The 22,009-nt window shown below is 34.7% G+C and overlaps 3 protein-coding genes across 3 annotated transcripts; 1 reads left to right on the forward strand and 2 right to left on the reverse strand.

The window, feature by feature from the left end:
- Positions 1-364: 364 nt before the first annotated feature.
- On the reverse strand, positions 365-9,054 carry LOC125839355 (SH2 domain-containing protein A-like). Its single transcript, XM_049518346.1, has 12 exons — positions 8,752-9,054; positions 7,636-7,812; positions 6,760-6,966; positions 6,591-6,680; positions 5,276-5,353; positions 5,022-5,186; positions 4,115-4,477; positions 2,879-3,162; positions 1,870-2,032; positions 899-1,248; positions 665-742; positions 365-575 (listed from the first exon to the last, which is right to left on the reverse strand). Exons 1-12 carry the CDS (start codon positions 8,887-8,889, stop codon positions 557-559), a joined length of 2,112 nt encoding a protein of 703 aa, XP_049374303.1. The 5' UTR covers positions 8,890-9,054; the 3' UTR covers positions 365-556.
- Positions 9,055-10,530: 1,476 nt separating this feature from the next.
- On the reverse strand, positions 10,531-13,440 carry LOC125839364 (peptide methionine sulfoxide reductase B1, chloroplastic). Its single transcript, XM_049518355.1, has 5 exons — positions 13,230-13,440; positions 12,251-12,362; positions 11,177-11,242; positions 10,890-11,087; positions 10,531-10,785 (listed from the first exon to the last, which is right to left on the reverse strand). Exons 1-5 carry the CDS (start codon positions 13,420-13,422, stop codon positions 10,758-10,760), a joined length of 597 nt encoding a protein of 198 aa, XP_049374312.1. The 5' UTR covers positions 13,423-13,440; the 3' UTR covers positions 10,531-10,757.
- Positions 13,441-15,657: 2,217 nt separating this feature from the next.
- On the forward strand, positions 15,658-19,008 carry LOC125839359 (ribokinase). Its single transcript, XM_049518350.1, has 4 exons — positions 15,658-16,374; positions 17,800-17,985; positions 18,460-18,655; positions 18,899-19,008. Exons 1-4 carry the CDS (start codon positions 15,658-15,660, stop codon positions 18,988-18,990), a joined length of 1,191 nt encoding a protein of 396 aa, XP_049374307.1. The 3' UTR covers positions 18,991-19,008.
- Positions 19,009-22,009: the final 3,001 nt, after the last annotated feature.

The following is a 22,009-nucleotide window of genomic DNA, read 5'->3' on the forward strand; positions in this document are numbered from 1 at the left end:
ACAAGGATTGATTTTCTTGGAAAATGTTTGACCTGTCAAACATGCTATTAATACTCTCTTTAATTTATATAGCTCCAAACTGCCGCATGAATCTTGTGAAAAGCAAGAAGCATTTTTTTTGGGGGAAAAAAGCAGATCTTTTTGACGTTTGGGAGTGTTTAATTATTAAATTAGGTATAAAGTTTGAATTGTTTTTTTTTTGTAGTTGGGGGTTGTTCACACGAACAAATCATAACAAGTGAGAGTGTCAATATTCAAAAGTTATTTTTGCTTTAGGGCATTTTGTTGGAATTACACTGAATATGTTATTGCATTCTGTTAGTATCTGAAATTGCACCAGATGAACGCGCTTCCCTACTAAAAGGTTTTCAATTTCCAGTCAAGCAGGAGGAAGTTTACAAAAATCTATCACATCGTTTACATTCACAAATTGCTCAGACATTCATATATACGAAGTATAAAACCCCATCCCCCCTCTTAGTTTCTCTTTCTCCTTTGAACACTTCCTTTTTTTCATTTCTCTGATATGGCTATACAAGTATAAATCTTGAGTGACCTACTGGCTTCTCACAATCCTGCAATTTCAAGATTTCTAAAAATTACTTAAAGAAGAATAAAAGAGTTGGCTGGATAAATGGATGATCAAAAGAGTAAGAAATCTTGCCTTCCGAGTCGCCTGAGCTCAGGCTGTTCAAGCAGCATGTCTTGAATTGGCCTTATCGTCGTTCCCTTGACCCCAGAACTACAATGGACAATAGAAAAGAACACTCTTAGTGATGCTGAGATCAACTCTGTATGTCTCACATATTCCCAAACTTGCTTTCACATAGAAAATCTTACAATGCAACAGATTTAGGTAAAAGTAAGAAAGAGAACAACAAGAACATAGTGCATTTACCTGTAAATGAACTCGAGGGACATAAGTCTATGGTGAATGGTATAGTCACTTCCAACATAAGTGACAACCAAGTTACCAGCGTCAGGGTGGGGCCAGCTCCTTGATGTAGGAAACCGCAGTATATAAGTACCTGGTTCTTGAAGAGCTCCCAGACTTCTAAGTGAAGATTCTGCTTCTTCCTTGGTTATGAACCCTTCGATCCACATGGGTGATGTCGAACCCCACAATGAAGAAATACATTGCTGTGACAATGTAAAAGCTACTGGGTACAGCCAACACCACAACTTTTCAAAGTTGTCTTGAGACACTAGATCTTGACAACCAGAGACTCTCCTCAGGAGGTTGAAATCCTGGAAGTTGGACAAATTCATCAGCAAGAGAAGCAAATAATTTTCAGAGTTGTAATATTGTCAAAATAGTTTTGGAATTGTCAAAAGGCCAACTTGCACACACCTCAACTATTCCACTGGATACTTGCTACCTTCCACCAACACAAGTACTGGTGATTCTGCCCCACGTCCCTACCTAACCTAGTGTTTTTTTTGTTTCTATTGGAATTTTGAACCCTGGTCTCCAAGGTTTACACCCACTACACATTAGCCACACCCTTAATATGCAAATTGGCCTTTCACGCTGCCCAAAATAACCACATGCCAACAAAAAATGACTTTGGAATAGAAAAATGAGAATTCACAAATTTTATATGACAGATAATTATTCTTTCCGCCAAAAAGGGATGCTTCTCTTTCCCTTTTCCTTTAAACTTAATCTAGTCTTCTGTGGAAAAAATCCACCAAATCCTCCCAAACGCGATTGACATTGCAAGTTAAAAAAAGGAATATAGTTCCGAATTTGGTGAGTAAGTGGATTTGGAACCTCAGAGAACATGTGGTAATCACACTAACTTCTAAATAGCCCTCTTTGAAGTATTCTTTCAGACTTCCTACCAGTTAAGAGAGAAAAAAGAGAACCTGATGAGTTAGAGATCTGATACGACCAAATGTCATCTTCAGGAAATGCTCTTGAAGCCCGGACACCAAATTCTCCCAAAGGACATGGTGGTTATCGTTGGATATTAAGTTCCAACAGTTAATTCCCTCTTCTATCAGCCTCTTTGAAATTGATATTTGATGCCTAAAAAGGTAATGTGATTCAGACAACAGCATACAAGGTCACTAAATAGTGATGACAACAATGAAATGAAAATTGAAACCAAGACGTGTACATTTTGTTTATATCATATTGAACTGTGTGACAATCTAACCCTGATCCATAAATTTAAAATCAATGTATTAATTCCAATAGTTCAAATTTTCCCTAGAAGCATATTGCAAGTGCACATGTTTTTATCTCAACCATGATATAAGCAATCCTTTCAACCTAAATTGATAGTTGATCCTATTTGTGATGTTAGAGATAATCTTGTTGCTTTTCAGAAATAACGTTTACTTTATATTAGTCATTTAAGAAAACGTGATTCTAAACCTCATGAACTAATGAGGAAAAAACTTAGGAAAACAGCTATGCCTTGTGCTGGTCATTTTTTCTACGACTTAATTTTCTCAGAAGCAGATCATTTATGACGATTTCTTTTACTTATTGGATGCCAATATCATTTTGGTATTACCCTTCCAGATTTCCTATCTTTTTACTTTTTCATATGTTACTTGTTTTCTTCCAAAGAGTAAGCGATTTCAAATGCTCAGGAGTCAGGGCCTCAGGGGACAAATATAAAGGAAAATAACATAAACCATAACACACAAAAAACCTTCTGATTTTCTGCCATGAGATAAATCGCAAATGTTTTTTTGCTTGCGCATGCATATGCTCTATACATATTCCGTTCTTTCAGAACTTTAATGAAATAACAGCATAACTCTGAAAGAAGGGAATAAATGCCAAAAGTGGCCCTAAGAACTAGATGGTGTTAATATACCATTCAAAGATACCTCAATATGCAACAATATAAAGAAAATATACCTGTGGTGTGAACATCCAGAGAATAAAGAGACTCTCTCGGCAAAGGTTGCAAGTTCTTCTTCTTTAGCAGTCATTGCCATTTCCTTGAGAAGAAGACGCCTCTCGTTCAGATCAGCGAGACAGTATTTAAAAACAACCATATCAGAGATTGGATCTCTGTTACTTGGCAAGTCAAAAATGGGTGAGTTCGTAGTTTCACTGTTCTCTGAATCAGAGGAGAAATTTTCTGCCCCACCATGGCTTACTGGTCTTGCCACCAAAGAGTTCTGATGTGCATGGTTATCCTATTTTCAATGCATGTTTAGTGAGAGTGATGATAACAATAAGGTCGGGTATAAGAAGTTGTCAACAAGAAAACATTTTAAGGACAAAAAATGGTATAGGATACAATGAAAAGAAGAAAAATCATGATGATGATCGCGCACCAGCAATAATTATTGAAGAGAAATGCAGGTAGTAAAAAACATTATTCGAGATCACAGTCCCTTGAATGATGACATGCATAATAGGAAAAACTTGTCGCCAAATAAGAAGTTTTAGAAAACATTCCTGAGAAGACGGAATGGTATTAAGAGAAAAAAACAGAAGTACCAGCATTTCTAGAAGTGAAAGTGCAAAAAAGCAACAAGGTACATGAATGAATTGCACGGTTTACAGAAACTATTAAACACCATACATATATGAATTTGACACTGTAATAACCAAATTACAGCTAGAAACTAAGGACAACATCCAATATACAATAATGGCAAATTGGCAATGTTAATCTAATTCCTCACAGTTAAGATTCAAAAAACCGAACATTTCTCATTTGGACCACTTTGTGCAACCCCTTGTTTCACATTGCTTCATCACTTAAGAGACGATGGCTTTTAATAACACTTGAGGACAAAAACTTGATGACAAGAAGAACCTTCATTTTCAAAACCAGCAATGACTTATACTTTCAACCTTATTCACCCACTTAACAAGTAAGGTAGTTATATGGCCCTATTTTACTTATCATTTTGTTTGAACTTGGATTTGGGCACTAGGCCCAAACGAGTGATGTAATTGTTTTTCCCTTTTATATCAATAAAGCTGGAAATTTGAATTTTTTTGTAAAAAAGGTAGTTATACAAGGTGCAGCATTCATAAACATATACTCTTAGTTACGTGATCTAAGCAATAGTGTCACTACCATATCTATCACGACCTGCTACAAAAATAATAGGACGAGGCAGATGTTAAAAATACCTCAGAGGTCCAGGAATGAGATCTTGAACCACCATTAGCTTGCTTCAGCACAAAATCATCCTTAAAATTTGCACATAGTTTCTCTTGTCCTAATTTGACCCGTTTTGATGATGGACTTTGTTTTGCTTCACGTACAATACAGGGCCGGTCAGAAGATCCATCGTCCAACACAGGAGATTGAGATCCATTTAGCAAATGGATCCCCAAAGATGATTTCCTCAACATTAGAGAGGTCGCCCGCGTGCTGCGATTCCGAGAAATACACCGTATTGGTCTGGAAAATACCTCAAGGAAAGGATATTTACCCAGTTTTGGACTGTCAAACCTAATGCGAAACAGCCTGTTATCGCACTTGGATGAAAGCTGCAATTGAGACAAAAGATCAATTGGATTTAATAGAAAGAAGCATTATCTAAGTAATCAGATAGCATTAGTATGTTTATTTGTCTCCAAGCATAACTCTCGTCAATTTCCAGGTATAAGTGAACTACAACAATGCACTCTACTTAATGTTGTAATGGTCTTTACGTTTGACCAGCTACATAAAACGGTCCACAAGTAGTCAAGTTCACAGATTATAAACTAGGATGATTTTTGTGAGGCATAATATATCCATATTGAGGTGCTCATCGCGTAGAATATTATCATTCTAACTCTGGTGGCACAGATTGGCAGAATTCAATGTCAAAGCAACATCTATGATCATGTAAAATAACTCAATGGTAAAAGGAACAAGCACTGACAGTATTTGCCTCGTTAATCACATATCTTCTTTGCAAGTAGAGATTCTGTTAATAAATATACCTTCTCCAAAGCAAGTATTCTCTAATTCAAGATTGCAATCAACAAACACTTCTGTCCACTTGGTCTTGCAGGTATTAAAAGAAGAGATACAACTATCCAGTACCTGAGATATCTTGAGCTTAAAGGAAGCACGTCCACTAATTACTTTGCTTGGTCTATCAGAAGAAGCATATTCAATTCCATCATAACTTGTAAGAAGGGCTGCATCAGCATCAACTGGCTTCTCAACCGGTGTATTATCATCAGAGTACACAAGCGAAGCAACAACCTTTGAAAGCATAACATATATGCTTAAGAACAGTTGCAGCAACTTACAGACTTCACTTAATTTTTTTATATAGACAATAAATGACAAACCTCCGCTTCTTCAGTCATGGGGCGGCTAAAGTTATCCATCAGTGTTACATCTATATCAAAGTTTCTCCGACAGGAGGCCTGCTTTAAATATATAGTTAGAGGAGTAAAAAAACTCGTATCAGATAACATAAAGACATAAATGCTTCAGCAAACTCCCTCTTGATATTTTAATCTTTATGAGAGCATCAATTTTACAACCGACAGCTTTTCACCATGTTCATCTCAGAATATTCTCTCTCTCTCTCTCTCTCTGTGCCTTCTCACCCCTACTTCAACCAGCACACTAATTACCTTTGAAGGATAGTGTGCTTGGATCAGTCTCACTTTAATAAATGCAGATAAGAAGAAATGCCTAATCAAATAGGCATAAATGCCCATTTCGAGGATAACTATTTTTCTGCCTAGTCAAATAGTCCCTCGTGAAATAGAAACGATAAAACATTAGGAAAAACGGATGAGCAGATAATGAGCTTTACCAACAATTGTACATGTCACTGTGCAACAGCTCACAAAATTACAAAGTCACTCTCAATATAATGCAAAGTTATATGACATATTGCATGGCAATACAGGTCCACAATCCCCCAAGTTCTAGAGAGATGTCATCTTCATTGACAACCCTTGAAGATTTAACTTTTAAGATTAGCAGTTTCGCAATGCTAGTTCTGCTGTTTCTCTGCCTCATGTTCCACAAAAGAAATGCGGAATTTTTGCAATTTTTTCCATAGTTCAACCTACTTCTGCTGCTGTTATTTCTGAAGGACTTTGCTGTTTGGACAATAAGCAAATCTACAGAAAATATTTGCAAAAAACTCGCAAAACCCACACTTTTCACCTTTTGCGGAACAAATGAGGAGAAACGAGAAGAATTAGTTTTACAAGAAATTCTGAAGTATGCCTTTATTGCTGGTAAAATATCAAAAGTAAACCATTGCTAATCTTAAATATTCAAAGGTTGTCAATGACATTCGGATGTCTATCAAGGACTTCGAGTCATGTGGATTTGATGTAATGTAGCAAGCTTTCACCGCCTAGATTTGATCCCATCACTTAAAAATCAACTTTAAATAGAAGATGCATGAAAAAATTGAGGAGTAACGCAGATGTTCAACACATTCTAAAGTAACAGTACTCGATCTTGGGAAGATTATTCACAATACAGAGCTAGAAGTTCGTACGGGGAAGCATGGATCAATTTTTTATAATGTTTCTTACTATACTGATTTGTGTCCAAATAATTTGTCAAGATTTGGTCTGTTTCCAGAGCCACTGGATATTTCTCCCAATATATTTCGAAGCAGTATATATTTTTTACCTTTCCACCAACAATGCTCCAAACACCATCACTGTCTTCTTCAATTTCATAGGCGCTTGAACTATCAATAGATAGTTGTACTGGAGGGTCCTGATAGGTTCACATAGCAGAAACTAGTAAATACATGAGTAGAGACAATATTCGTAAAATTAATGACAATTCTGCTTACCTTAACATAGTGATTTTCTATAGTTGATAGTATAGGAAAGAGCTCTGAACTGTGCACATAACCATCCAGCTGAGAATCCTTTCCACTAATGCAAGTCAAAGATATTCTAGAATTGTCTGATCCCATATCATTACTGAGTGAGGAAGTCAAACACTTCTCACCTACAATCTTCCCATCAAAGTAGAGGTGCAAAAGATCTTGTGTGACCTGAAATACTCCACTAATAAGTGTTGCTTAAACAGCCATGAAACAAGACAGTCACCAAGAATCTGGCTGTCAGAGAAGAGCAGATAACAACCTTACGAGATCTTTGGACAGGTGATAGATTTAGATGATGATTCAATTAGTGTATTACCTTTGTTCCATATCAAGGAACATCTTATAAGATCTCGTTTGTGCATTACATTCAATTTTTTCTTACACATCATGTCACACCAGTAATTATACTAATTCTGGTCTAGTTTGTGCTGTCAGAACAAGCATACTGATGTCACTAGTCTAGTATGTTGGATGGAAACCAGTGAAGCAGATGACTCATGGAGCTATTGGATAATGAGTTTCACATCAATCCGGCTTTGCTAACTTTTGGGGCAGAAAGACTTCACTTGACAAAGTGAAAAGCGACTAGGTGTAGGCCAGTCTTTTAGTTTCCGTACTCTTGTGTTAAAATTTGCTTTTCCAGAGAAAACGTAACGACAAAATCAATATATCTAATATAGTGACAATGAGCAAAAAAATTAACTGTAGAAGGTAACAATGGGCATGGTGGAGTGAGAAAGTAGTAACACAACAAGGGTAAGAGTATATAAATTGCAAAACACACATCAAGTGCTAAGAATGTAATTACAGGAACTAGGGCGAGTCCAAGTTATTTACCTCACATCCAACATGAACCCATTTCTTGGTAGGAAATTCACATTCAGAAATTGCATGTGCAACTTCTCTCCAGGAAGTAATATTTGAATGGCTTGAAATTAGTGAAGGGAAAAGTAAAATCTTCTTCCTCTCATCAAGTAACAGGAAAGGAGCATGGGATGTGACATCTGGATGCTCCTGCATAATTGGCAAGCATTATCAACCATATCAAAGGCAAATGGTGCAAAGGACAATTATTTCTTGCACAACATATTCAATGAAGTGATCATAAAAATTCAAAAGCCTCTTCCTTGATAATACGAGGTATGGCTAGGTTTATGTCTTTATCGTGAAATAGTTGCAACTCTCAAAAAATCCGTTCTTTAGTAGAAAAACATGATTTGCAGACAGCTATAAGTGGTCACAGATTCAATTACCAAAAATCAAGAGCTAATGCAGGCACACAAAGTAATAATGAGATAAGAGTATAGGCTTAAATAAAGACAGTAAGGGAATCCAGAACACAACATAAAAACTAAAAAAAGACTTTGCTAAGTTGCAAACCTACCAAACAAACTGAACTTAGGAGGGTATCAGCACAATTAATAAGAAAAACATATCCATAAAAGCAAAAAACAGAAGAGCATGAACAATTCACATTAGCCTGAAGAAACAATTTGCAACTCGCCAGTTCCTAAATCACGGACAAGCTATAAAGTAAAAATCTTTCCACAAGACAACAACAACAACATATTCGGTATAATCCCACAAGTGAGGTCTATAGAGGAAAGAGTGTACGTACACCTCACCCCTACCTCGGAAGGTAGAGAGGCTGTTTACCACAGACCCCAGCTCAAGGAAAAGCATATAAAAGAGGTAAAGAAAGCATGACAAAGCATTCTAAAAATCTTTCCACAAGAGTATAACCTAAATCAGCAAAAAGAAAGTAACCGCCATAAGAATGTTAAACCAAAGGAATACCCCAAAACCCCATCTCATTCCCAACACGAACAACAGTCATACACTAACTAGTTAGACAAAATGAAGCAGCAAATACACAAAACTGATACACATAACTTCTCAAAAAGAACTGAAAAAACTGCATTTTTTTCAGTGAGCAAAAAAAAAAAGGAAAACCTGGTAAAGGATTGTAGAGGGTAAAGTTGAGGGTTCATTCAAGTATAACCAGAAACACAAAGAGAACTTATTTGTAACTTCATAATCTTTGAATTCCACTTGAAGATCTCTCAAAAAGCTATAATCTTGAACACCCATAGAACCCCTTTCTCAAAAAAAATCAAAAAAGAAAACACCCACAAGCACAAAATCCCAGAAAAAAACGATCTTTAATCTTTGTGACTCAACGGCGGCAATGGCTGCGTCGGTTTTTCTTGACGGCTGTTAATTAACGGTTTGGTAGTGTCATCGGCAGTTCAGGTTCTAGTCTTTACAGTTCCCCCCATATTGAAGTATTTGGCTATAATCCTCTGTATCGCGGACTTATGTATATTTGAATGGTGACCAATAAGGATGTGACATGTAGGATTTCAAAGAAGATTGATTTTTTTTTCAAAGTGGAAGTCAAAGCTAAAATCTTCTTTTTTTTCAAAAAAAATCCTCCAATTTCATAATTTCTTTTTTTTTAGCCTCCGTTCATTTTTAATTGTTAAAGATACAAAAAATTAGATGTTTATATTTATTTGTTTTGTTTGGAAAGCTAATAGATAATTTATCGTTTATACTCATTTTACCTTTATTATTAAGTAATCATTATTTTTAATTCATTTCCTAATGAGTAAGATGATTTATAATAATTAGAGGTGATATAGTAAAATAATTATTTTATTTGTTGCTTATTAAAAGATGTGTCAAGTTAAATATGGACGCAAGGAATAGTATTTACATTTTGAAAATGTTAAGGTTTTTGGTACAAAGAATGTTGAAACTTGAAAATCGAAAAGCATTTCATAATAAAGACTTTACGAATAGTCATATATATATATAAAAGAGAACCCTATACTCACCTACGTGGCGCCACCACAAACCAAAATTCCCTTATAATTTATTTATTTATAAAACTAGTCCTCCCCTTTCATTAAATATTGTGACTTTTATGAAAAGTTGCGACTTTAATGAACAATTGCGGCTTTAATGAAGAGTTGCCACTTTTATGAAAAGTTGCGATTTTTATGAAAATTGTGACTTTTATGAAAAGTTGCGACTTAATAAAGAGTTGCGACTTTCATGAAAAGTTGTGACTTTTATGAAAGGTTATGCCTTTTTTGAAGGGTTGCACCTTTTCCAAATAGTTGTAACCTTTTCGATAAGGCACAATAAACATTTGTTCCCACTACCCTTTGTTGTCTATAAATAGAGGGATTTCCTCTCATTTTTAAACAACGAAAATTTTGAACTTCTTCTTCTTCTTCACAATTAAATATTTGTGTACTTTGCTACTGTTGAGTAACTCACTAACACCATTGCTTATGTTACAGATCCTGGTATGTATTTTTACAATCATTAATTTATGCTTATGTTATTAAGAATAAATGATAAAATGTTATCATTTTCATTTTCATTTACATTATTAATGTTTGTTACCACGTAATCTTCTATGTAAGATAATATAGTGTTTAATTTTAATGACTAATAGATTTTAAGTAATTTTATAAATTTCGTGATATTAAATTCCCGTGCGAAGCGCAGATAATTTTACTAGTTTACTATAAAGCTAAAGAAATTGTGGGTACATAAGTGATCACATAATTGTTACATTGTTACAGCATCGAATGAACAATCACAAGATAACTTTTCCCCAAATATACAAGTGCCAATAAAAGTATGAACATACAACAACATACCAAATGTAGTCTCACGAAATGGGATCTGAGGTGGATAGAATGTACGCAGAGTATGAACATGTAAGATATCTACGTAGAGTAAGCTAAAAATGAGTACATTTGACCAACTTATATATTATGTATATGTGAACATATGAACTTTAACACATCACACAGAAGAAACTCTCAAGTTTGATTGAAACTTTAGAAGCAACATTATTCCTGCATATGAATAATTCTGCAGCTTGATATCTTGAATTTCTCGTGAAATCGATAACCTTTGGTATTCTACGCAGCACATTTCTACTTTGGCTTCAATTTCAGGGAAGCGCTGCACGAATAAGCTAGGTTTCAATCTCACAGAAATGCTAATGAAAAAATTCAGAGCAACTGAGAATGAGCATAGACTGTATTAAAGGAAGTAAAGTAAAGTACCTATTGATGCAGTAACGCTTTCCAGTAGGCGGAGGGCCATCATCAAATACATGCCCAAGATGAGCATCGCAAGCTGCACATAAAACTTCTTGACGAGGCATGAAAATGATAGACAAGTCCATCTTTGACTTCACATTGTTGTCTATAGGCTGGTAGTACGATGGCCACCCGGTTCCACTATCAAATTTGGTAGAAGATCTGCAACAAGCAATATCTAATTTCAGGTTTCACATGCCAAAAGTATTAAGAATGGTTGAGTAATAATCAAATATAAGGAGAATACATACTCAAATAAAGGAGTGTCGCAGCAAATGCAGTGATATGTTCCAGGGGTCTTACTGTTCCAGTACTCTCTGGAAACAAGAACAATGAAGAGATCAGTAAAACAGGCAGCGACGAAAAATTTATAGCACCATATTTACCATCCCAATGGAAGGGCACTAAGAAGTCGATGAAATTGCATCTACTACATAAGTGGTGCAATCATGGTATATCCTTAAATATAAAATATGGACTACAATTTGATTAAATAAGAAACTTGTTCAGTTATTTGCACACATAATATTAGACGTTCCAGTTAACCACATCATGTCTCTGTCAATGATCACTGGGCATTGAGAGTTGAATTCTATTCTGAACTCGTTGTTGAGGTCACTTTGGGCAAGATTCTCAAAATTAGCATAGACTATAAGAGATAATCAAGTTCCTGATTCCTGCTTCAAGGAAGATCTACGAAACACATAACTCAATATGCCGACTCCCTCCCTTGTCTTCCTCTCCCCGAAACGTGTAAATAACAAGCAAGAGGAAAAAGAGAGCAAAATTAAGTATGTTTCGTGGTCCAGTATTAAACACAGATTATCGCAAGACAATAAGAGTTGTGAAGATTCTAGAGTCGGTGTAAAAGACAATAGTTGTCGCAGGTAGCTGAAACTGGAATGCCAAGATTGTTGTAGAAATTTTAAATATCTGATCAGGACCAGATATACACATTCCCTCTAAATACTTCTCCTTTTTCCGTTTTGGTGTTAGAAGTCTACTGTTTCCCCTAAATCGTTGGGTTTATAAATGGAACCCTCACAAAAAAAATCGCTGCAAAATTACACCTACATAAACCAAGTCGTCAACCTTTTCTTCTAAAATCAATTCCTAAATCAACCAGACTTATCCTCCTCAAATATAAATGCTAACATTTGACCAATAAACAATACAACGGTAAGCATCAGAGTATTACTTGCCAATATTCAAATACCGATGCTTCCTTGAGAGAGCATCCTATTATTATTGAATTCTACTGACAATCAAAAGACAAAAGATCCACTACAGCATAAAAGGAAAAGATGAATAGAAAAAGATCATACCCAGTGAATGCCCGTTCTGTACCCTTTTGCCGTGTAATGTAAAATTGTTCATTTGTTAACTTCTTCTTCCACTCCTCATCGCTTACAGAGCTATAATCCATTTTACTGGCCCCTGCACAATGATGTTCATTTTTTATGTCATGGTAAGATGAATCACATCTCCGAAAGCTCCATACTTTAACAATTTCAGCAACATCTCATAAGATGAATAGACAAATATGCTTCACAAAGCTTAAATTTATGCCAAACCATTTTGAGACTACTTCACAAAAATACAATCAACCTCAGCAGTCTAATAATCTTATCTTAGTAAAATCAAATTGTACATTGTCACATTGATACGAATACGGACTCTAGGCATAATTCAACCCCAAAAGCTAGCTCACGAAGTGATGATTGCACAAGATGGCACATAACCACATCCCCACCGATATCTAACTCTACATACATTTTGAAAATTTTCATGTTCTTGTGGCATTTCAACTGCTTTCTTGAGCCAAATTCCCAGTTCCCAAAATTCTTTTATACTGGTTCTTGACTATTCCACAACAGTAGCTGCTACTTCCCACCAGCACAAAGTACAGGTAATTCAATCAATCTCCATAATAACTTGGTACAAAATTTGTAAGAGACACAACAAGCTCAGAACATAAAAACTAAAGACTGAACCTTTAAAGTTCTTTCATATTCTAACTTTTACTACAGTGTAAGCAAAGCTACCACTTCTCCTACACGTTTGACAGAATCCAATAGCTTTAGCTCAAACCCGTATTTATATTGAAAAAAACCCACTTAATATGTATATAAGTAACTTATCAACATTCTAGAATCCAAAACCTATAAACTAACAACAACAACAACATATTCAGGGTAATCTCATGAGCGGAGTCTGAAAGGCAATAAATTGGGGCATTCAAACAAAAATGGAAAAGTGATTCTCTATTCTTACAAATTATACTATAAGAGAGAAAAAAGAGACCTTGAGCACTATCGGGTTTCGAAGAAGAAGCTGAGGAGCCCATTGCACGAATTGAGACTGAGATTCTGTTTTTGATTCCTCCAAAAGTTAGGCAAGACAATGGCTTGCTGTTGAATCCCAATTGGGGTTTTGATGAAAAATTCAATGCTGAGCTGAAAGAGGAGATTGGTATGGTCCAAGAAGCCATGGACATACGCTAAAATTGATTCTTGAATATGAAAATGCTGGCATTTTCTAGTATTCATAGAGAATATTTTCCCATGCTTCGCAAGTCCATGGAAAGATGGTGGTTTTATCATCTTAAACCGTTAAAGCGGTTGACTTGTCCTTTCCTATCCACCGTAGATATATAACAGGATGTAATATGAGAATTAAATTTGTATGATCTGTGTATTTAAATTACAAAATATAAATATATACCGAGTTTTTCATATAGGTAGTTTTTGTTTCTCCATGTTCTTCTTAACTACTTCGAGATAGTAATTTTTTGTGATTTTTGTTTTGTATAATGACAATAGTTGAACAAAGTAACTATCGAGAATAAGTATTTTATTCTACGTTTTCAATTAGATAAGTGGAGCACGATACTTCACGAAATTTAACATTTAAAAAGAGAAAGGATTATGTTAGTGCAAGCATGATCCCTTCTACCATGCCAATAATTTCGCTTTGCATAACTTTGAAATTAGGATAACTTATACTAGTTATTACAATCTGAGATATTAATTTTGATTAGCTATATCTACTTTAGTTTATTGAAAAGAAAAGTATAAGTTATGTCGGTTTAAAATGAAGACATAATTATGCGTGATCACTTTATTTAAAAGTTCATATGTTAAAAGAGAACTTATTTATCTACGACACGGTATGTCTATCTAAAATCTTACTGGTTATGACCAGGTTTTGATCGTGAAGTCGAGTGTAGCTGAATATGCCTTATTTTGAGTAATGGTGTTCTTTCAGTTGGCCAAGATTGAGGCTTATAGATAACCACGTTAACTGAAAATAATTTTAATGGGCTTTGCATTGCTACTGGGCCTGGGCCACAAGCTTCTATTGCATGATTGGGCCTCAAGTTCTCTGACGGTAAAGGTTTATACGTTAGAGGAACTTTCACAAATAGCTACTATAATAAACTTAATTATGCTCCATAACTATAGTTTACATATTTATGTATTGTAGCTATAATTTAAGCTATCTCGTTTGTATAAATTCGCAGGTTTGTATAATTCAGTTATTTTTGTATAAACTCGAAATAACAAATTTATACAATTACAAACATTAGAAGTGTAAACAGTTATACAAATTATGAAATTATACAAAAGTTATACAAATTATATTATACAAATTCTGAATTATACAAACGTGCGAATTATACAAAACTAAAAAGCTGAGTTGCGTAATTATAGCTAAAAATAGACCGCAACTTGTAATTAAGGCAAACTATAGCTATGTTAAGTAATTAACTATTATATGTTTGCTTATATGCGTAATTTTTCCTATATGTTATAGCCATTTTTGTACGGTGGTGTTTAAGCGGCACCACTCTTTAATTATTGTTTTTGCAATTTAAATTATTTTGTTTTAAACAAATGTTAGATACTTTATTGTCCTTATTAGTACATATTAGCTATTGGTTGAAATTAAGAGAAAATAACACAAATTTCATTAATTTAGCGTCTAATTATGTGTCCTCTCATGTGTTTTCAAAATTACCAATTGCGTCAGATTTTGATCTCAGGTACATATATCTTACGTATATTAATACATGTATCTTAGGTATATGAGGTCAAAATTTGTTATAATTTATTTAAGATATATTGTATCCCAATGTGATTCACATATATTTGGGATATACTGACTCTCTCACTAGCTTGCCTCTCTCCTCTCTCTCTCTCGCCTCTCTCCCGTTTATTTTTATTTTCAGAATGTCTTGGATTGTCGCTTGTATTCCTAATACATGTATCTAGTCTTAATCGCATGAATTTGAGATACATTGTCTCTCTATGTTCTCCTTTATATCTCACTCATCTCTTTCATATCTCCTCATTTAGTCGCCTCTTTCCATATGGATTGTATTTCAGAGTATATCTAATAGCAAAAATACATATATATGTGGGTGTATCTAACTTTAAATTTGATATAAAATTATTAATTAGTGAGACAATATATAATTATTTCAAATGATAGGAAGAATTAATAAATATAATAAAAGCATTTGTAATAATTAAGTAGTTTTTCCTATAAATATAATAGGAATGTTCGTATAATTAGGTAATTTTTATAAATTTTATCCAAATATTAAACAAATTGACTATATAATAATTTGGATAAGTTATCTGTGCACTTACCTGGATCCAACGTGTAATCTACAATAAAATATTGTTTTATCACATGTGGCGTCTCCATCAATTACTCTCAAACAAGAATGACTCAAACACCAAAGCAAAATTTTGAAGAAGAAGAAAAGAGGGATAGTGTAGAAAACATGAAAGGTCTAACAACACCTTTACAATCAAAGTATTGGCACCCAACAGCCCAAAACAACCTCAAAAACCCAGAAAGTTTCAATCTTTACAGTCACCCAGTTAAATTTAATGGCAAAAACAACATCCCCATATCAAGAAAAGTGAAACCCATCTCTTGTTTTGCTTCAGAGAACACAAATCAACCAATCTTGAAAGAATCAAAGCCTCCATTGGTTGTAGTTGGATCAGCTAATGCAGATATCTATGTGGAGATTGATAGGTTACCAAAAGAAGGGGAAACAATTTCAGCCAAAACAGGTCAAACATTGGCTGGTGGAAAAGGGGCTAATCAAGCTGTTTGTGGTGGAAAGCTTGATTATCCAACTTTTTTTGTTGGTCAAGTTGGTGAAGATGCTCATGGGAAATTGATTACTGAAGCTTTAGAGAGTGGTGGAGTTTGTGTGGATCACCTTACTACTGTTTCTAATGCTCCAACTGGAAATGCTGTGGTGATGCTTCAGTCTGATGGGGAGAATTCGATTATTATTGTTGGTGGTGCAAACATGTCTTGTTGGCCTGAAGAATTGTCATATGAGGATTTGGAGATTGTGAGAAGTGCAGGGATTGTGTTGCTCCAGAGGGAAATTCCAGATTTTGTTAACATCCAAGTTGCAAAGGTTTGAGCTTTTCGGTTTTGTGTTTGATTTCTCAATGGCTATATTCATTTAGGCGAAATTCAATTTGTGTGTGGATTTGTTAAACTTAGAATCGAATATGTTAGGGTGGGTTACTGTCCACATTGGTTAGGGAATGGAGTGATGGTTTGCTAATATGTAGTTGGACAATGTGAGTTAGGCTCGGGTGCTATAGCTTTACATGGTATCAAGTTAGGCCTGGGTGTCATGCCTTTACACGGTATCAAAATTGGGAAACCTGGTCCACGTTTCAATCAGGCCTGGATGTGAATGGGGTGTTAGAATGGGTTACAACCCCACATTGGTTGGTGAACGGACGGATGGTTTGCTTATATGGACCTGGGCAGTACTCCCCTCAAGTGCTAGCTTTTGGGGTTGAGTTAGGCACACGTGTCATATCTTTATATTTATATTTTCTCACTATTCAGTATTTCTTTTAAGCTATCTTGTTTTTATGTTTTTGCTGAAACTAAGGGACTAAGGTTCTCCTTTTGAGGAACTGTTATCATACGTAAGTAAAGAAAGGTAGATCATTTTCCTTTTTGGATAAAACCGGAGATTATACTATATTAAGTTATTAACTAAACTGTGAAGCAGTACAAGGAGCATTGTGCTGGCTTGATCCAGCATCATTACAGTAGTTACTTACAGTAGTAGCGTTTAGGGGGTGATCAATTAGGGAGTCGTTACTGAAAGAAGCAGGGATAAGGGGCCCTATACAATAAGATGCTTCTAAGGGGGGGACTCGAGTGAGTTACTAGTCTACTAATAGGGGGTCCTGAGATGTCTTCCGCTAGTATACTAAGCATGAAATGATGCAAAAAAGAAGGTAGATCATAATAATGTGTTTTCCCCACCTACCTTTTTCTTGTGGTAAACTAAAATTTGCCTTGGATATCTTTTCTAATGTTGACTTGGATGATTAAGGTCACTGTCAGATCAGCTTACCCAGTTGTAATTGTGAGTTTCGCGCACTGAGAAGGGAAATAGCCTTCTTTTACATAATATTGGAGAGAACTTACTTTCATTGATTTTTCTGTGACACTCTTTTCATATTTTGACATTCCAAAATACTATTCCATTGATGTATTACTTACTTCATACTACTGTGACGAATTCAAATTCATTTAGGCTTTAGCTGTTTAAATTTCAATCTCTGATGTGATATTTTCTTTATCAAACTAACTTTCAAAAAACAGTTTCAATATTTCTTTGACTACTAAAATAATACACAAGGCAATTACTATCTTGAGCTCCATGTCTAATCAATCATCGTCATTTATTGAAATGAAGGAAGTATATTTGTGTGTGTGTTTTCGTGAGTGTGTGTGTGTGTGCCCACAAGTGTCATGAAGATGTCAAGTGTCTTTGGCTGATATGCGTCTTTAAACATCTTGGTATCTTCAGGCTGCCAGGAATGCAGGTGTTCCAGTTATTCTAGATGCTGGTGGAGCGGATTCTCCAATCCCTCTAGAACTTCTTTGTTGTGTTGAGATTTTCAGCCCAAATGAAACTGAGCTGGCTCGCATAACAAAAATGCCAACTGGAAATTTCGAACAAATCAGCAATGCAGTGGAGCAGTGCTATGACCTGGTCTGTTTTTCACGTACCTGTTTATTCATTTTTCCTAAAGTTTGCATCCTAAATTCAGGACATATATCTTGCAGCATTTCACTTGATTTAGACTTTATCCGTGACCCAAAATAACTATCCGAGTTACATTTTTGGGGTCTGAATCTAACAGTCCCTTTTGATGTGTTATAGTTACCTGCCCTTATTGATTTTGCAAAATGTAGAGGTCCTGATAGACTTTTTCTTGGTGAGTCATAAATGTCTGGTGATGGCTTTTGCTTCTCCTTATAAATGTGATGGCTTAATGCTTTGTTGTTTGTGGGGCTCTGGTTTGGTCCACCGACCTAGTAGGACATTCCTTGTTAGATTTAGCTACGTTTCCTGATTTCTTGCTCAATGTTTGGGGTGTCACAAATTACAATAGTTATCTGTAAATTTGTAATTATGTCAATTTGATTTTGTGGAATGATGTTTCCATGCTCTTTTGTTTCCCAGGGAGTTAACCAGGTCCTTGTTAAGCTTGGGGCCAATGGATCTGCTCTTTTCACCAAAGGAGAGGAACCCTTGCGGCAACCCATTATTAAAGCTGCAAAAGTCATTGATACAACAGGAGCTGGTGACACTTTTACAGCTGCTTTTGCAGTGGCCCTAGTGGAGGGTAATTCTAAAGAGGAATGTTTGAGATTTGCTGGTAAGCATGCTGGTGCTTTCTCCCAATTTTTGTTTCAGCTTCTTTAGTCTTATATTTTTTCTTCAAACATGTTTCGTTAAGATTTTTTCTTTAGCTGAGGGTCTATCGGAGACAACCTCTCTATCCCACAAAGGTAGGGATGAGGTTTGCGTACATCTTACCCTCTCTCCAGATCCCACTCGTGGGATCATTTTGGTTATGTTGTTGTAGTTTCCTATCTAATAAAGGCTTGTGCATTTACAGCTGCAGCAGCTTCTCTATGTGTTCAAGTGAAGGGAGCCATTCCAAGCATGCCCGAGAAGAGAGCAGTGTTCAATCTTCTCCAGTCAGCTTGAAGACTTGGAGTTTCCTTTTATCATCTCCTTGTACAAAAAATTAAGAGGTAGTTTTCTAAATGTTCGGAACTTCAGATTATAAGTTGGTGCTTTACCCTAATCATAGGAGGAAAAAAAACGACTGTTTAAAAAGACAGTCTCGTAGGAAGAAGTGAACGAGAGAGGACACAAGGGTATCTAGATGAAGTTCCAGTTGACAACTCCCTCTGTTATTTGTTTGTCTTACTTTCCTTTTCAATCCGTTTAAAAAAATGTCTCTTTCTTTTTTTTGGCAACTCTTTGATTCTAACTTTCCACATAACTTGTTTTAAGGCCACAAGATTAAAGAACATTTTGGTACGTTCAAATCAAAACCAAACAAACAAATTGAAATGGAGGAATAAATAATAAAATAATGTTGTCTTCACAATCTTGGATATACATCAGTTGCCCAAACATGTTGAAACCGAAAATTAGAATTTAGATGAAAGATGAACAACAAACCAAATCTGAATTTGTTATAAACTGTGATAGTGATTAATTTGAACGTCCCTCTTCCCTCATGTATACCTCTGTTGTATGTGGTTCAATCAAGTTCCCATTTCTGGTTATTGAAACAGTATTGCTTCGCATTGGTGAAAAGAATTCCTTTATTTCTTGACATGAAGGTTCTCAGGTTGATGAGTTGAAGTTCCGGACTCTTGATTTTCATAAAGAGGTGAGCAAATACTATCTATTTGCTCTTTTCTTTTGGTAAACTTTTTCCACTTTCCTTCTAAACCACCACACTTGTGCATTCAGGACTTCGGTGGAGCACTTGTTAACTTCGGGAAGTAGCACTAATCTGCATATTTTGCTGATGATGCTTTCCGCTTGTTGAATTGGGGATTCAAGATACAGCTCTGAAATACTTACTCTAGCTTTTTCTGAAGAACTTCTGGTGTAGCATAGTTTTCGATAAATTGTTCTTTTCTTGTGCTTCTGTCATCTCAGCTGATAAATAACTCCAGGAAGTTGGTTAGCATAGCTAGTCCTGTGTGCCAGGAAACTAATGAAGCAGAGGCACAGTATTTTCGTTAACGATTAATCGTTACTGGAAAGATTGCCAGTTTTGAAAAACTTGAATGATATGAGCCTCTTGTTTCTGACTGATTTACTTATATTAGTTTTGCTAGTATTCTTGTGCTCTCTTTTTTGTGTTGCCATTTAGTTTCAAGTTTGATTGCATGAAGTGAAAATATAGGAGTATTTGATTATGGTCAAGTAATAGTTGTGTTAAACACATATCACGTATTTGTAGTAAATATCTGATGCGGATAAATTTTTACGGTGAATACACCTTTATAACATTAGGTGCAGTTATTTTAATTCAAACTATCTATATTCATACACTTTTTGGTTACCAAAACTTAATAAATACACCTAAATTCCATACCTAACCTAATTTTTTTAGATTCTTACCTAAGCCAATCAATAATGCAGAAAAAAGAGTGATGGATTTAACGGTTGATTCTGTTTTCAAAAGGACAAATGCAAATGATTTGGCTTATAATACAACTTTTGCACAAATGTGAATAACGTGTTTGTTTGTTTTTTATTTCTTCGTAGGATGTGATCTTTTTTAGACTCTGTTAACGTGAGATGCTTTGTGTATTGAATTATTTATTTGTTCTTAACGACGGTGAAAAGAAAGTCCAAAATATCAACTCTTGCAAAGGATGAGGACCTTTTGGTTGGAATTATATGAACACTTATTTGGACTTAAATCAAATACGTAACGGGAAAATTCCGTTGAAAATCTCTCCATTTATTTTATTTTAATCTTTTAATATAATATTTTTATTTCTCCATCTCAGGTCTTTTTTGTTTAGAAAAAAAAATATTGTGCAAAAACATTTTTATTTAAGTATTTCTGCTGACTACAGTTTTAACTTATGTACTCCCTAGCCCCATTCTATTTTATGTGAATCTATTATCCACAAAGATAAGAATAAAATTTATGATTTTTTTTTCAGATTTTTACTCGTGAAATTTACTTATTATTATCGCGAAAGATAGTATATTGACTACACACAATTTTATTAAGAAAAAAGTTATGTCATTTAAATAAGTGAAACGACAAAAGAGAAATGAAAAGGTAATACGCGGTGTTTTTGTTTTTTGACAGTAAAATAGTGGTCATCTTTTTGTCACGTTTTATGCAATTATATTGTGGTAAATAAAAAACTAGAAAAAATAATGTAAAGCTGACTACATAACAATGATTGAGTTAAAATCAATTTGCAGTTGAAAAAAAAGAGTGAATTTATTGATCATAAAAAGTTAGTGCATGTGCTTAGTGATATTGAGAGTTTATTTTTTTTTTAAAATTATTCGATTAATAGTTATTATCTCAAAAAATTACTTTATTCATCAAAAAAATTATATATATTTAAAAACCATAACTTGAATGGTATATAAATTGTTGTTAGTCCTGTAATAAATTAAATATGTAAAGATATTCTCAACCATCAGATTAGTTATTGTTTCAAGTAAAATTAAATAAGAAAAATGAGTTAATTCAAATCTTATAATTAGAGATGGAGAAATTCTATCAAACGAATACTTGAAAAAAATAAAAGTAAATATATTAACAAGTAGAAAACGACTGAAACCTTAGGAAGTATAAAAAATAAGGGGGATGACACAATTGAAAAGTATTCATTGAACATTTCTAGTCACACAAAAAAGAGGTCAATTAGCAAGATAAGGTCACACATCTTTTGAAGGACGGAATAACACCAATACCAACGATGTTTCAATAAAAAGAGAAAGGTTTGTCAAGTTGTTGTCTATGGATACAAAAATATCCAAGAAGCACAGGCTGATTCGCAAATTCAAAACCATAACTTAGTAATGAGTGAAAGAAAACATTCGAGGTTTATCTGTTAGCGACTTATATAATAATCGAGTCCATAAATAATATTATAATTAATTAAATAAAGTATATTATTTATTATTTTTATTATAATGATACCCCAGAAAAAGCAGCACCTTAGTA

Source organism: Solanum verrucosum, unplaced genomic scaffold, assembly GCF_900185275.1.
Source record: "Solanum verrucosum unplaced genomic scaffold, falcon-dt-bn FXZP01000170.1, whole genome shotgun sequence".
Classification (NCBI taxonomy): domain Eukaryota; kingdom Viridiplantae; phylum Streptophyta; class Magnoliopsida; order Solanales; family Solanaceae; genus Solanum; species Solanum verrucosum.

What these genes read in the sequence shown, in the direction of transcription:
- LOC125839364 (XM_049518355.1), bottom strand. Translation starts at nt 13,422, where the DNA reads ATGTCCATGGCTTCTTGGACCATACCAATCTCCTCTTTCAGCTCAGCA. An exon ending in GAAACCCGATAGTGCTCAAG is followed by an intron (nt 12,363 to 13,229) that starts GTCTCTTTTTTC and finishes ATCATTGTGCAG; the next exon opens with GGGCCAGTAAAATGGATTAT. An exon ending in ACAGAACGGGCATTCACTGG is followed by an intron (nt 11,243 to 12,250) that starts GTATGATCTTTT and finishes TCTTGTTTCCAG; the next exon opens with AGAGTACTGGAACAGTAAGA.
- LOC125839359 (XM_049518350.1), top strand. Translation starts at nt 15,658, where the DNA reads ATGACTCAAACACCAAAGCAAAATTTTGAAGAAGAAGAAAAGAGGGAT. An exon ending in TGGAGCAGTGCTATGACCTG is followed by an intron (nt 17,986 to 18,459) that starts GTCTGTTTTTCA and finishes TTTGTTTCCCAG; the next exon opens with GGAGTTAACCAGGTCCTTGT. An exon ending in GGAATGTTTGAGATTTGCTG is followed by an intron (nt 18,656 to 18,898) that starts GTAAGCATGCTG and finishes GTGCATTTACAG; the next exon opens with CTGCAGCAGCTTCTCTATGT.
- LOC125839355 (XM_049518346.1), bottom strand. Translation starts at nt 8,889, where the DNA reads ATGGGTGTTCAAGATTATAGCTTTTTGAGAGATCTTCAAGTGGAATTC. An exon ending in TCAGATCTCTAACTCATCAG is followed by an intron (nt 1,249 to 1,869) that starts GTTCTCTTTTTT and finishes TCCAACTTCCAG; the next exon opens with GATTTCAACCTCCTGAGGAG. An exon ending in TCCCTCGAGTTCATTTACAG is followed by an intron (nt 743 to 898) that starts GTAAATGCACTA and finishes TGTCCATTGTAG; the next exon opens with TTCTGGGGTCAAGGGAACGA.